General features: G+C 45.9%; 1 protein-coding gene across 3 annotated transcripts in view; it reads right to left on the bottom strand.

The window, feature by feature from the left end:
- Positions 1-1700: 1700 nt before the first annotated feature.
- LOC144106323 (uncharacterized) overlaps positions 1701-15815 on the bottom strand; it is a 263859-nt gene continuing 249744 nt past the window's right edge. For all 3 annotated transcript variants that reach the window (XM_077639101.1, XM_077639100.1, XM_077639099.1), the window contains 6 exons: positions 14777-14871; positions 13770-13894; positions 6964-7232; positions 6244-6313; positions 4788-5511; positions 1701-3992 (listed from right to left, as the gene is read on the bottom strand). In XM_077639101.1, the coding sequence (XP_077495227.1) occupies positions 3477-3992; positions 4788-5511; positions 6244-6313; positions 6964-7232; positions 13770-13894; positions 14777-14871 (1799 nt within the window). In that variant the 3' untranslated portion in view covers positions 1701-3476. The remainder of the gene's footprint in view (positions 3993-4787; positions 5512-6243; positions 6314-6963; positions 7233-13769; positions 13895-14776; positions 14872-15815) is intronic.

Here is a 15815-nt window from a genome sequence, read left to right as displayed (position 1 = left end):
AAAGAAGCGTTCAGAAAACCTGCCTTTTCAACTTTCCAGTAGAAATATAGGTCGAAAAAAAAAAGATGGCAAAAAATATGTGCGAGTACAATGCCATTTTTTTCTTATCGTTGTAAGCAACAACCCTGCTTGCCTCCGAAGCATCGGTTTTACCAGCGGCGTTTGTGTCAGGCACGACAGAGCAATCTGCCGGCGCACTTGAATCGCTCGGGACCGCGCTGATTTATGTCTTGAGTCGGCGCGTAAACATTCCCGAATTCGGGCATTCCACGCCCACGACTCCGAGCTGAATGAGGGAGGCTTGCCGCTATACTATTCTCTACATCAGCGCGCGGAAGCATCCCCTCGAACGCAATCGCAGAAGTGGAGGGTAGAATGCAGTCCTATTTCTCCCCACGGCGTTACCCCGGCATCGATATGCTGTTTGATATATTGCCGCGGTATTGTGCGACATTGAGCAACCAAAATTGTACGGGAACGCCATTGTAGCATGCTACATCGTTTCAGGCCAAAGCTCTTGGGATACGCGGCGTGGTTCGCATTACTTTCAGAAGCACCGAGCATGTTTTTTTTTTTTTTCATGGAGCTTCTGCAACGATGATAGAATCTGCGCGGGGGCGGATAGCTAGGGTCACATCTGTAGCGTCCATTGATGCTTCGTTGGGACATGCGGTCAGTTTTGATCTTAGTAACTTCGGATTGTGGGTGTATTAAAAAAGGCTGTAAAACCTCGCTGCCTTACGCCCGCATAAAAAAAAACAACCTAATGGTGCTATCAGCAACGAATTTAATAAAGATTTACTGATGTCTCGTGTATTTAACAATAAAAGACATTTAGCAGTGTAAGCAGACGTTGTGTCAGGGACGTTTAGCTAATGAGAGGTTTCAGCCGAATATTTTAACCTTCTGTGGCTGTTGATGCTGGTTGCGAGCCAAACGAATGTGGGGTTGCACAATCAATCAATCAATCAATCAATCAATCAATCAATCAATCAATCAATCAATCAATCAATCAATCAATCAATCAATCAAACAATCAATTAATCAATCAATCAGCCAACCAATCAATCGATTAATCAAACAATCAATTAATCAATCAATAGCTTTTTTACATATGAACGCCCTTCGTTAAAAAGTTATTGCTAGCCTATAGCTGTTTCGAAGACACCTAATTTTATAATCCTTACAGCGGGCGTTATACGCAGTTCATTTTGCTTTGTTGTCCCCCTAACTTAGGGGAGCATAAATAGGGTGGCATACAGCTCTGTTGTCACTGCCGTGGCTCGACAAAATTTGGTTATTTCGACTAGTTACGTGCACTGGAGGGGCTGCTTTGCCGGCATGCTTTCTGAAAGCGCATGTATTTTGACACGATGTAGCCAAATTTCGTCGAGGCACAACTACGAGGGTATTGCGTTTTTCAAATTGTAATATGGCTAATGCTAACAACCGGCTACAAATCTCTAAATGCAATCAGGTGCCTATCGGAAATCGGTAAGCTAGGTATTAAAATTTAGTTAATCACTTTACTACCTAACATAATTCGCCTCTTTTGTGATGTCCGCCAACACTGCTATGACTATGCCGAAAAAGGCTTCTCTTTACCTAAAAACCCTATTTTGAAAAATTAGTCATTAGTTGGCTTGCAGTTCGAGCGCATTCTATGAGGTCAAGCGCAGGAACAACACACTTCATCCAGTCACAGGGACTCCAGATCAGCAGTTTTATTACTCGCTGATGTAATATTTTCCAAGCACAAAGTCCTTCACATTAATAGCAATTAGGGCTCCTGAATGCGTCACACAAGGATGGTGTAGGAAAATGCTCAGCATCACTTGAAAGAATAGATTGTCTCCACCAAGTTGTGTTGTCCTGAAGGCGAGTGCAGAGTAACACTGAAGTGTAGGCTTTGTCTTGAAATAACCACCAGGGCAGTACTGCAAAGCACAAAACAATGGCCACGCGCGCATTTGTGACGCCCTTTCTCACCGGCAGTCGTAAAATGCTGATTTCGTTATTGAAACGATTTTGTTTTCTTGAATGTGCAGCAAGCAGTTTTCCAAATCATGTCGTTTGTCATTTTAAATCCATCACGTGGGCATTTGCACACGACTGTCAAAGAAAGCACGAAATGATTTTCCGCTAAATACATGGTTATGTTCCGATCAAAAAGAAGTGAGGTACTCTAAAAGCTGGAGCTAAAACAAAGGTACCCACAGAAATGAAATTCGCTGTACCAAAAGATTATAAGCTAACCGCAACTAGTGGCTGCGTTGCCTCTGAAACAGCTGATTAGACCGCATATGTTCTTGTGTGCATGTCATATATTTGCACGGCTGCTATAAGAGAGCCGTGAACTATAAGTGAAATGGACAGTCAATGTGTTGTAATCAGTTTCGTGACATTTCCTTTCACGTACAAAACGATAGATCTATTGCACCAACTAGACAATTCCTGGCGACCAGAATTTGAGCTCGACGTTAAACAATGCCTTCTACTCGTGTTTGCGCTTCAAATTTATAGGCTTTTTGAAGTGTAGTTGCGCAGGCAGCTTTCATACAAATTGTTCTCTCCTCGTGTGTTCAGTGTAAATGCTCTAGTGTTTGCTGCTGTGTGGCGGTCTTTGATTTTATCCCCTTTAAACGCACACGCAATTAGTACTGCACGCAAGTGCACACCATTGAAGAAAGGGGAATTGTCTCCAACAAAAAAAATGTTTATGTATATGAGTAAATAAATTAGATGTATTTCATTTTATTATCGTAAAAAGAGATATCTATATATATGTAGAAGGAGAAGGATAATTCATGCCTAGATAGAGCTCAGAGCACCCCCAGGAGTAACAGTGTGAGGAAACAACCATTTGCAGGGACGGAAAAAGAAGAATTAAAATCAAGTCAATCGCGTACAGTGCCAACAACCTTCACTGTTGATTTGTCGCGTTAGTAAGGTGAATGGAAACATCAGTCTCTGGAGACTACTTCCAGAAACTGGCAGTCTTCAGCAGACAGTGGCACTGACAGGCTATCTAAATGCGCAGCACCGTGCCTAAGTCAGCCTTCTTTGACCTGGACGAGGAAGAACATGTAGGGTTTCGCATCAAACCACAACAACACGTCATCACCATTTGTCTGTCTTTCATCTTCACCACATTGAGATCACGGTTCTTAGGAGGGCGGCAGCTCGTGAAGCACACAAACGCGATGGACGAACACGCTATTCCGGGAGAGAAGTGAATGGTTTGCCATGTCATCCGGTTTGCCTTGGACCAACACTAAATCGTAGAAGAGTGCATTCTCAATAGTTGGTCACTGGCTTTCGAAACACACAGAGTTCAAGTCATGACTCCTCACGGACACAGTTCTGGACCTCTCGAAAGATGCTGGAGAACTTTAAGAGGTACTCTGTCCCCGATTCTTCGGACGTCCTTCAGTAGAGCATGAACGCGATCAACGTGTCTTGTCAACTCTCTTTCCTCAGGACACGACTGTCGTGGTGGCTCCGTTCGCCGTCAAGAAGGACGTCTCCTCCGTAGTCGATTTCGAAGTACTGCTTCGGATGGGCTCGTGGTCTTTGACTACCTCGTTGAGCGGTTCCGTCGCCGTCATCGCTGAAGTGTTCCAGGACTGCGGAAGCTTTGGAATCTTCGGCGTGCTTTGAACTGGCGAGGGTTTCTGGAACGTGATGAAGGACTCGACCTTCGGTTTGTCCACTGGTGAGTGGATGACGCCGTTTATTGGAAGGACACCTATCTCACTGCCAGCGTAGGCGAAAAGGATGTGAGCCTTTGGGTTGTTCGCAAAGCTGGCGTTGGCAGAATCGTGTGAATCCTCGTTGATGTATTTCAGTGGGTCGGACGAGTCAAGCCTTTTGCTTTTCACGACCTGGGGCTCCTGGCCGGGGTAGAGGTCGGGAACGATAGCTGAGACTTGATCTTCAGAGGAATAAAACTCTTTGTGGTTCTCCTTTGTGTCTTGTTCTTCAGTGATTGCCTGTTGAGTAGAAACATTAAGATAAAAAGAGGAGAAAGGAATGCTTTTACTTCAGTGAGAGAGTATATACACTTAAGATTTATCATGCAAGTTGAAGGCTGACAAATATATCAGGGCCCCGTGCTTCACACTTCAGTAATGCACAAAACTCCTTTGATAACAGAATTGAAAACGAGTGCATGGGAAGTTTCGTAACTTACGCATTGTAAAATGCCAACAAATAAGTCACACTGTCTTTGTTCTCAAAGAAGTTGTGTAACCTTTATAGCCCGCAAATTGGCACAATTTGGGATTCAAAGCAGTGGCTGACGATACCTAACACATAGACCAAAGTCTTTCATATTCTAGTGAGGGTGCATATGCAGTATAAAATTAGAATTAGGGTTCAGGGTTGAACACGTCACTATCCTTTAGAATACTGAAGTCCAAAGGCCACTTTTCTCCCGTATGAGCCCACTAGCTTTTTTGATAACCCACTTGTTCTAAGAGTCAAGAATGTCTAGGGGAGGTAGGAAAAGAACGCATTTAATCTAAGCGTAGAATCACAAATATGTGTTCAGCTGTGTGCGTTCATCTTTTCTTACGCTGAGTGCTTGTTATTCAAATCAAATTTGCTTAGGGGATTGTAAAATGAACTAGCCCTATCTGAAGGTCTATCAATGGCTATTAAACGTCGAAATGGCTATTAAGAGTTGAAAAGATGTCTGTACAGTTTATCAAGTAAAACTAACGGCTAAACTTCGACACGCTATTATAGCTCACCCTTTACTATTCAATTGTAAAATACGTCACTACCTTGGACGGCCTTTTCTTCTTCGACTGTTCTCCAGCATTGCCTTTCTTGTCGTCCTTGTGCAAATTGCAGTTCTTCAGCAGCCTTCCGACTCCTGAGAAACGGGAGAGTCTAGTCGAACACTCCGTGATGTCAGCCGGTCCTCCAGCACTACCACTCTCTCCCTTGCTCCAGATGTTACTGTTGAAGACTACGGTGCTCGTGCTCTCAGTGCTGGAGGACGTGACGCGCACCATGGAGGAGTGACTGTTCGGCTTGGGGTTGGAGTTCGCGCACCAGGACCCCGTCGACGGTCCGCTTCCGCGTTGCTTCTTCAGAGTTCCCGTGGCGATGAGCTGCGCCCAGGCGGCGCGGGCTTCGGGGTACTGAAGGACCCGCACCACGAAGATGAGGAAGCCCTGCATCGAGTTGCACACGCAGAAGACGTACTGGAACACGGTCCTGGCTTCGCCCACGGCGAACACGCCGAATATCCACGTGACGCCGAGCAGAGTCATGACGGTGAATGCACCGCGAACTTGAGCCGCGGTTACTGGAGGGTGGGTGCCAGTTCCGGAGTTAGACCCAGAAGTGTGGTTGGCAGACTTTGTAGCTCCTGCCATCCGGGGCTTGAAAAGAACCCGCGTCACCGTGATGAAGACGAGCAGGTTTACGAAAAGAATGAAGCAGGAGATGCCCAGGAATGCAACGTAGTAGATGAACGGGTTTCGGTTGGATATCACGCAGCTGAAAAAAGAAGTAAGCAGAGGAACTCAACGACTATTATTCTTTCTGGTCACGTGAGCAAGAAGAACGAGAAACGAAGCTAAAGCACACTCAGAGCGATATCATTTTAATCAGACCTTACGTATTATATATATTCTTTTTTTACAAAGTCTTTTAAAAATGCATCATTCCTGCAGCCTAAGTGGCATTGCAAGTCGAAGAGTACTCACTGTACTTAAACCCAGCCAGCTTTTCAACAGGTTCGAAACAATAGGCGCGCCCTGAGCACCCTCCTAAGTAGGTTGTATTGTCGGAACGAAATTTCTGTTCGCAGCGCCCAAACAGCTGCCAGGTCTTCTATGAAATTTCTTGTGATTTTTATTTAGATATGCATTCTGTTATGCGTATATTAAACTAAATATACGCCACTAAACATTGTTGCATGTTTATGTAGGCCCAGAGGCTCGTAGCATGGATCATGAAGGAAACTTTTAAGGTAGGAACTATTCGACTTACGGGTCCCAAATTCTCTGGGTACATTCACTGGGCCACGCAGGCTTATATATCTTTTGGTATTAACGCGGAAATGCCGAAGTTTTGCGCGCGTCTGGCGAGGTTAAGCAAGGGTAAGCATTAGAAAAAAAAGCACGCATTAATTCAATAACACAAGTGTCACTGAACTTATATGCACACAATTATTATAAATGAATGGTTGCTCCGTGATAAAGCTCCTTCGTTCGAAAAAATACTTACTAGTCATCTTGGCTCCTGTAAGGCTCAAGGTCTATAGCAAGGCAAGTTCCGACAACCGCAGCTGGAATCCCTGAAATAACGAAAGCCAGTGCAATGAACTGCATGATATTTTCGAAGAAAATGTTCCTTCTATGTTGCACCAGTTGTGTGTTCAGCTGGATAAATCTTTGCAGTGCGAAGAAAAAGCGAAGTTCAACCAGAGTTCATTATAAGAGACAGTGTCAAAGAAATGAGACCAAAAAGACAGGATTTTTATTAGCGCGATTTAAAATGCAGAACACTTGATAGGTTTCACACGAGCTAGAAATATCATCACTAGTGCGAATATACACAATGTTTCGATAGAATTCTGTGTCCACATGTCGTAAGAGACACAGAGTGACTGCTTAGTTGAACATTTTAGTGATTTTCTTTGAGCCTATGTGTATGTTCCCTGTGTTTATCGTTCAATAACAATGACTAGAATGGTGGATTAGTTCGCTTGTAGGCGCGTAAGCCTCCAAGAAATTTGAATTCGTTCCCGGTTGAAGGTAGACAAATTACGCAGCCCATGTTAATCAGAAAATTACGCCACAAAAAAATCTTGGCCTTTGATTTGGCACACAGATGAAGTTGACACAGGTAAATGCTTCGAAATTGCGAAAGCACAAATGAAATGCGCTCAATATCGCGTGGGCGCGATTATCCTCTTAAGACTGGCGGCGCCAGTGGCGAGCTTACCCCAGGCGATGAGAACGCGTTTCAACATGAAGCAAGTCTCGGCCGAGGCGAACACGTGCACCAGCATCTGGTACATGTTTATGGCCTCGACACCCATCCAGGCGAGGCAGGCCAGCAGGAAGTAGTGGGTGGCCACGGCAGTGCCCAGGCACAGGTCCCACTTGGGGAAGCGCTCGTGGAGGGAGCCCACCAGGAAGGCCACGTTCAGCAGCAGCATGGCTGAGCACAGGTTGAGCAGGATCTTGCCCGACCGGTGCTTGTTCAGGCACCTGCCCGGCGACGGGGCGAAGAAGCAGAAGGATGAAATAATAATAATAATAATAATAATAATAATAATAATAATAATAATAATAATAATAATAATAATAATAATAATAATAATAATAATAATAATAATAATAATAATAATAATAATAGGTTTTGGGGGGAAAGGAAATGGTGCAATATCTGTCTCATATATCGTTGGACACCTGAACCGCGCCGTAAGGGAAAGAATAAAGGAGGGAGTGAAAGAAGAGAGGAAGGAAGAGGTGCCGTAGTGGAGGGCTCCGGAATAATTTCGACCACCTGGGGACCTTTAACGTGCACTGACATCGCTCAGCACACGGGCGCCTTAGAGTTTTGCCTCCATAAAAACGCAGCCGCCGCGGCCGGATTCGAACCCGGGAACTCCGGATCAGTAAGTAGCCCAGCGCTCTAACCACTGAGCCACCGCAGGATGAAAGAATAGACTTCGCGTTTCGTGGTGTGAAGCGAAAAAATTGGCAGTGGCTTAACTTGGCTAGCCCTGGAATTCAGCGAAAAGCAAGCACGCTTGTTAAGCGTCTGAGGCACGTAAATGGCAGCTCCGCTACACGCTCGCGACAGCCGTTCTATATATACCCATACGACCACGTGGCTGTGACGTGGTATCACATGGTTTTACCGCACCCCCATTGGATGTCATCACGTTGCTTCACATCACCCCATCAGTGTTCTTAAGGCCAAAGCTCAAACCAAAGGTCACCCAATATCCAAGTTCAGAGGTCAGGGGTCAAAGGACAACTAAAAGGTCAAATAATGCCCCATATCCGGCGTCTTTGAGGTGATAAAGAAATAAATAAATAAATGAATGAATAAATAAATAAATACACAAATAAATAAATAAATGTCATGGGTCAAGGTCAGGGGTGAAGAGTTCGTCACCATAACTGTGCCACATATGGTCATACACGGCTAACGTGGTTGTGCTGATGGTCGTTCAAGGCCATTCTCCGGCCTACCCGACGACTTTTACCTAGCGTATAGTGAAGCTTTTCGCTTCAAAAGTGGTAGGATTTCAACGTAGCTAAGCCGAGCAGACGTCCGAAAGCGTATGTTTAGCCTGGTTGGCTCATGGTTTTGCTTCGCTGCGTCGTCGGCACGTCTGGCGATGGTATTAGACTCAGGTTAATCTCTGATCGAGGTTGACCTAATCTGACCTGTTCGCGCCGCAGATGGAAGTTGATGAAGGCGACGATGTGCAGTGCACAGCGCGAGAGTGTTGCAGTTTAACTCGAGGCGTGATCGCCTGCGGTGATAGCCTAGCGTTCTCGTGCAGTGGCCAGCGAAGCTGGTCTGTTCGCGTTTCCACAGGCTCTACAGAAAGTCGTGGGAATATTTATTTTATTTTTGCATGGTCTCTTGCTATGCTAGGTTTTGCCAAGGTCACCTTCAAGGTCAAGCTTCACACAAATTCGGGGAGCCGGTTAAACTTCGTGAAGTATTGGTTTCGTACCAAAATTCACTATTTCGGCTTTGCTTGGACCTGATCCATCGTTAGCTGTAATTTTGTTCATGACTCAAAATTTGCGTTCTCTGCGCTAGCAGCCTTTCTTCGCTCGTTAAATCACAAAAAGATCACAAAAACGATTGACTCATTGCGACAGCACTTAAAATAGCAACGTCCCCTTATATATACAGTATATACACTTTTTATAGACTTTGATAAACTCTATAGGCATCCTTTAGACCTTTATTTTTTCTATAGACTCATGAACTATAGACTAAAGTCAATAATCACCTTAATATCCTTTCTTATATAGACAGCCTACAGAATATTTTAGACTAAAGTCTATAACAGCCTTAATTTACCTTTGTCTATAGGTGGTCTATAGAATATATATAGATTAAAGTCTATAATCACCTTAATTTTCTTTCGTCCAGAGACAGGCTATAGACTATAGACTAAAGCCTACAACACCCTCAATTTCCTTTTGTCTACAGGCGATCTATAGACTGTCGATAGGTTAAAGTCTACGACAGCCTTAATTTCCTTTTGTCTATAGATGGCCTATAGACTACCTATAGCCTAGATCTATGACAACCATAATTTAATTTTGTCTGTAGATGGTCCATCAGATAATGCATATAATATCCTTAATTTTATTTGTCTATAGGCGGTCTGTACACTATCTATAGACTAAGGTCTACAAAAGTCTTAATCTCCTTTTGTCTATAGACAGTCTGTAGACGATCCATAGACCAAAGTCTATAACAAAGTCTATAACAATTTCAAGTTCTTTTTGTACTTCATGCCGAGGGGAACCCTGCAACAGGTGACCGCAACAATGGCTAGAGTCCTGCACCTCCTTCGCTGTTTCGAGAATTAAAAAAAGATTGGGCGAGGATAATGGAACGCCTTTATGTATATTGTTCTTAGAAGCCTTGAAAAGCTCCTTTTTGTTATACGGTGACGTATATTGTACGCGCAAATAAAGAATATTTAATGCTCACAGGGAAAGCAAGGAAAGACAGCCATTCCAGAAGTAAGGGTGGCCGCAAACTGCACATCAAACGAACACGCTCTCCCTTAAAGGAATCGCTCGATACAATTCCATTCCATCTTTCGATCGTTACTGCCCACAGCGCTTAGAATGCTTCATTAGTGAGTCCACATTTCTCTTTAAAGCTTCCTGTAAATAAAGAGTGCGAGATTTCAAGGATTTGCCCATCTATTGAAACATCTTTGGAAGTGTCTCTAAGAGCACGGTCCTTTGTGCGATAATCATCTGCCGTTTGTACCCTTTGCCGTTTGCATTCACGCGGAAAAGTGTTGCGACGGAACTTTAGGAAACCCAGTATTTATTCGTCGCTTCCCATATACGTGCTGCTTCGGAGCAGATGACACACTGATGTCACCCATACCATTTTTCTAAACACAAACATACACAGAAAAAAAGACTTAATACATTCCAACTTTTTAATTACTCGAAAAGTGCGCCACACGCTTCTCGGCGGAAGACGCGGCGCGTATGGACAAAAAAGTAAGGATTCGGTTTTGTTTTCGCGAAAACTATGCGTTTTTTAGAGCGCGAGTGGAGAATTTAAATTTATAAAGCAATTTCCCTCTGTAGTCTTGAATGCCAGATCAAGCTACACATGGCGAGAGTGCGAATGGCAAAAATACGACCATGAAATGGGTTTCTGTTTCACGTTTTGCCCATTTTAGCGCGAGACGGCGGAAAACCGTCCGGGTTGCAAGCAACTGTGTGCATTGATGTGTCTGTGTCGTCCATGGTGGACGTCGTCGGCGTGTTCGCCCGTGGATTACGTCGATTACGCTTCGAACGAAATCCAACTAAATCGTCCACTCATGGTAAGCGTACACAATTATGTTTCATTAATCTGGTCTCCTAAACCACTCTTAGACAGGATGCGTGTGCAGAACAGATTATCTGCGCTGCGACAAACTTCTTATTTTCGTCTGTAAGCTGCGTTACGAGCAGCGGAATGCCGCTTATGTCTGTGCCGCTCTGTCCGTCCTAACGCGCGGAAAGGCCGTCCGTGCGAAACCCGCGATGATAAGCTGCTCTTGGCGAGCTGTTTGCTGGCTTTTTTAATGCTGCAAGGTAGATACGCGGGCAGAAATATGTTAGGCCGTGAATTACGGCCGCAATGAAACTAGGCGTCAATGTCGTGTGAGCCCGATTTACTTGACGCCTTCGGGAACGCACACGCGTTTTGAGATGGACTACGTTTATTTTTTAAACCTTCGTGTTATCGCCTGCCCGGATCATGGAGTGTTGTTCATTGAGAGGCGTGCGTTGCTTGTTTCGTGTGGACGCTCGCTCGGCACGCGTCATGGACAGTGACGTTTCACCAAAGATAGAGCGCGGGACGTTTGTCAAAGGTGTAGTCAAGTGGCGCTGGAGGAATGCTAATAGTGCGATGGTTCAATAAAAGTCGTTGCTGGCGCTGACGGTCAGCGTGTACAAAGACCGCGAAGAACCTACGAGCTGCATCCCGTCTCCCCTTTCGTTGCACACGCATGGATTCTTCCATCCCTGTTGTCCGAGCCGCTGGCCGCCACCTCCGGCCTGCTGGCCCTTCATTTTGAACGCTGAGTAATGGTCGCCTCTACAAGAGCTGGCCGACACTTCGTTCCGAGAGGCTAGTTCATGAGCCCCGCTCACGCGTGCAGAAATTTCTCTAACAGCGTTTGCACGAGAGGCAGAGTATGCGTTTCTGTTCTCAGACTGCTACGGTACGAAACGGCCAGTGTAACTCGGCGCTTATTTGCGCAATCGAATGCAGTACAGCTCCCGCTGTGTTATGGCTATGCCTGTGGTTGAAGACGTTGTTTGATTGAAATATTTCCTGCTTGAAGCGTGTTCGTTGCTTTCGTTGATATTTCGAGCAGCCCTATAGGTTAGGGTGCCTGCATGCAAGAACCACTTTTACTGCGCTGTTCGGGCTCCACTTGAAGGAAAAACGAGGTGAATTTGAGAACGTATTGACAGTAATGCGTGTGTTGTCTTAAGTTCACGCCTGCTTTTGAAACGGCGCAGCTACGACCAGTATGCGTGGCTCGAGTTTTTCTAGACTGCGTTCAGCATGGAAGCGCTGCAACTCGCTTGTTTTCTAAGAGCACGCGCGGATGCATGACAATGCTGTTCCCTATTTGTGCTTCGAGTTATGTGCGAAAAAGTGTGGTGCACTGGTACGCGTCTGCCTCGTAGGTTTTGCGTGGCTTGTGCCCGTCTGATTATCGGCGTACGCACAGTCGTGAGCAAAAGTGGAGAGACCACGGATCCGGTCTCTGGAGCAGCCAAGGCGGATTTGGAGCAGCTGCGGGGTCGCACGGCGGCGCTGCTATCTCGCGCCGCATGCTCGCTGCCAGAGTGGCCTCAGTGACGACTAACTTCGCCCTTGCTCTCGCGCCGGTGCTTATCACACTTGATAAGTTTCCGCTGAGGCGTTCGGCTACTCTGCGGCTGACGGTGGCGCCGAAGGAGAGCGCCCATCGCAAAGCGCCGAAAGTCTCAGAAGGGAAAGTAGGGTTAGCTGCCCCCCCCCACCCCCCACCCCCCTGTCCGTTTTCGGCGCGCCTTGCCGGTTACGCGTCTTATAGGGGAACCTGCGCTGCCAAGATGACATTGCAATTGTACCATTCGGTGACTAAAAACTGCTTTTGTCAGCCGCTTGGGCCGCTGCAAATGGCAGAACACATTCTGCGCGATTAGATATCGCGTTTGGCTGACAGCATTCATTGCCTAGATTCTCTCGGCGTAGCCTAGATAGCTGACGCACGGCACGTGCGCCTTCGAGAGAGCGCGGCGACTTACGCCAATAAGCGCCTGAAGGTGGCGCGGAAAAGTACTAAGAGTACTACCCAAAACTGCTTGCTCTTCTCGCTAGGCAGTGTGTTATGGCGCTGCAATCGGCACCGCAAACTTCAGCGCAAGTTCCCCATCTGGAAGGCACGCGCGGCTTCCACTCCACTCCCGAATCATTAGGTAGAGACCAATACACCGAGGCGTAAAATGCAAGGAACTGTGGATCCTCGCTTCGTACACTCTCTTCAAGTGAGCATTAGAAATGTTTGACACTCACAAGGCTCTTTACTGCCCTGTGAAATAAACAACGGGAACCCAGCATTCAGCTAATGCTTAGTGAAGTTGCCATTAACGGCATTTACACCAGCAGCTCGGTGCGGCATCGAATGATACAGTGATGACACAACGTCGGGGCGAGCACGAAGAGTCGGCCATTCTTGTTTTACGGCAGTCCACAGCTGATGAGCTGTAGCCGTGCGGAGATCCCGGGCCGGAAGTTACTTCTTGATCAGCCCCCACACGTTTTCGATGGTGTTCAGATGGTGTTGAGATGGTGCACCCACTGGTGGCCACTCCAGCGTGCGGAGTGGCCAGGCCTCTTCCTTTTGGTCTCTTCGTTTTGAAATGTATGTTGGTGGTGTCAGGTAAAGGTGCCTGTCAATGCCATTTTTTTTCATTTAGAATATCGTTTAAAAATGTTATCCTGAAGAAGGCGCGGCGGAGTTATTTTCGAATGTTTAAGCGAGCACAGCAAAAAATTTTCGCGGTCAGTTTTTTTTTTGGGTCTTGGTGGTTGCGACGTAATCCCTGAATAACTTCGTGCGAAACAATGCGTTATTGAGTGTGTTTTGAATCAAGCGCCCTGCAGTATAATCTAGAAGGGCAGCAACTGGGCACTAAGCGATAAGATCTCGACTCTAGCGTCTCTTGAGACCCTCAGCGGAGCATCGTTTGAGTTAGGAGTTGGTGTTGCACCGTTTATATTAAGCATCATTTAGTGAGATTTGTCCATTAGTAAAAGATTTAGTTGTTGAGCCAGCCTGTTGTGCACTTCAAGCTTCTTGATGAATTTAACGCTGTAGTCACAAGACACCTCGTGCGGCTTTTAGGACTAGCACGACACCGCCAGTACGAGCTGACTCTGCGCGTAGCTAACGAAGGTTACGCATTCAATCATAGGCGCGATGTCATGAAAGTGGTCCTAATCAGAACAGCGCGAAATTCACTCACCTGAAGAGAGCGTAAGTCAGTATGGTGAAGAACAGACCGACGACCGACATAAGACATCCCACGTATGATATGAGAGAGAGGATGCGGTAGTGGTGAGCTGACATCGATGTTCCGGGCATGGGATCCTAGTGAACGAAAAAAAGGGGGGAGGGTGTTAATATGAAAACGGAACATATGCAGATTCATAGCGCTACTTCTCAGGTGTACGAGAGTAGGACTCCGATGTCATGCACCGTCTCGGCATTTCTGCTCCAATGGCGTTATTTGCCAAAACCCGATGTAGAAAGTTTTGCTTATGCCCAACATGGCAGAGACATAGCTTTGCAGGCTTGCTGTGTCCTGGGTGCTCCCAAATGTTAGCCTTTTGAGGCTGCCATTCATCAAAGAGATAATAAGGCTATTAGCCTTACTTGCCATCTTTTGCGACAAATTCCTGCAGTAGCCTTCGGCGCTTCCTTCGAAGTGCATTGATAACATCATGCAGACTGAGGTAGCTCGTTGGACATCACTCCTCTTGCGTAACCCCTCCTACCTGGTCGCACACGAGCGTGTTGCCAGATTTGGATGTGCCATTAAAGAGTAGTACACTGCGTAGTAATGGCACTATTGTTTTTTTTTTGGTGAATATAAAATGGGGATTACTGCACGTATTTTCAGAAGAGCGTTGTGAACATCTGAAAGTAATCACGCCTCCTGTTCGATTTTCTGACAGCAGGAAAACCTTACCAGAAATAACAGACGCAGAAAACGAGCTTTCAGGATTCATTGACGTTGGCAGGTGGCAATGAAAACGTTATTTGTTTTTTTCTTTCTTTTATTCATATATTTAAACAATGTAAAGCTAGCCAGTACGGTAGTAGGCTTTCGCAGCGCTTTCCTAATACATCGCTTTTGCAGTGTTTTGCAACGCCAGCCTACTGCAGTACTATTCCTTGTGCATATATGGTGCTAATGAAGCGTAAATAACAAAAAATGGTCGATTCTCAGTTAAGAGAGTACGGTCTCACCAGCAATAGCGAAAAGGCAGTCATGTGCGTCGAGCTGCAGACGGTCACGTTCCCAGACCGGTTGGTCGTAACACCGGTCGTCGACCACTCTTTTCCTGAAACGAGGAGACACTTATGAGCAAACATTATAAGGTAAAGTTAATTTTCAGAAACAAGTGATCCGTGAGAGTGTCCAGGCGAAATATTTATACGGTCTCCGAAAGACGCGGCCTCGATCCCGGCCGCGGAGGTCGAGTTTCGGTGGAGGCGAAATTCTAGAGGCTCGTGTACTGTGCGATGTCAGTGCACGTTAAAGAACCCCAAGTGGTCTAAATTTCCAGAGACCTTCACTACAGCATCCCTCATAGCCTGAGTCACTTTGGGACGTTAAACCCCCATAAACCATAACCCAACTTATACGGTCACGTATATTAATAGTTTGAACTGCTCAGGATCGGCATATATAATCATTACAAGCGCTATTATGATTCAGTAAGGCATGTTGCTGGGCTAGTTGGTTTAGCATTTTTTTTTTGAAGTTAGAAAAAAATCCACCTTGGCGCAAATAAATTCAAACAGACAAAAGCGACGAGAAGACAACGGACAGGCTCCTTATAGGTGCATGAGAGGTACACGAGAGAAAAAAGAACGCTATTATGAAAATCTAATTGAAGCGTATGATTCCGAAACACAAATCCTTGAGCATCTGGATGCAAGATTATATATACCCGTCGCGGAGCCTCAGAGTTAATGGCTTTCGACATCTTAGCACGAAGTATCGAGATCAAATTGTGGGCGCGGTAGCCGTGTTTTGACGGAGTTGAAAAAAAGAACAGCGGTGGTATTCTATGCGAAGTCAGTTCCATGCAGTCGAAATTGATCCGGAAGCCTCTATTACATCTCTAATAGTCCGCGTTTAACTTAGGGAGGTTAACTACCTTATGCCAATACGAATGAGACTGTCTACTACATCCCCAAGGATATTCCCCCTCCCACTTTGTAGCAATAATCTGTAACAAGGCTCCAAGCACCCCCTCCCCCCCCCCTCCCCCCCCCCCCC

The sequence above is a fragment of the Amblyomma americanum genome, chromosome 10 (assembly GCF_052857255.1).
Source record: "Amblyomma americanum isolate KBUSLIRL-KWMA chromosome 10, ASM5285725v1, whole genome shotgun sequence".
In the NCBI taxonomy this organism is placed as follows: Eukaryota; Metazoa; Arthropoda; class Arachnida; order Ixodida; family Ixodidae; genus Amblyomma; species Amblyomma americanum.
The sequence above is the reverse complement of the archived record's forward strand: the minus strand, read 5'-3'. Positions and strand labels throughout refer to the sequence as shown.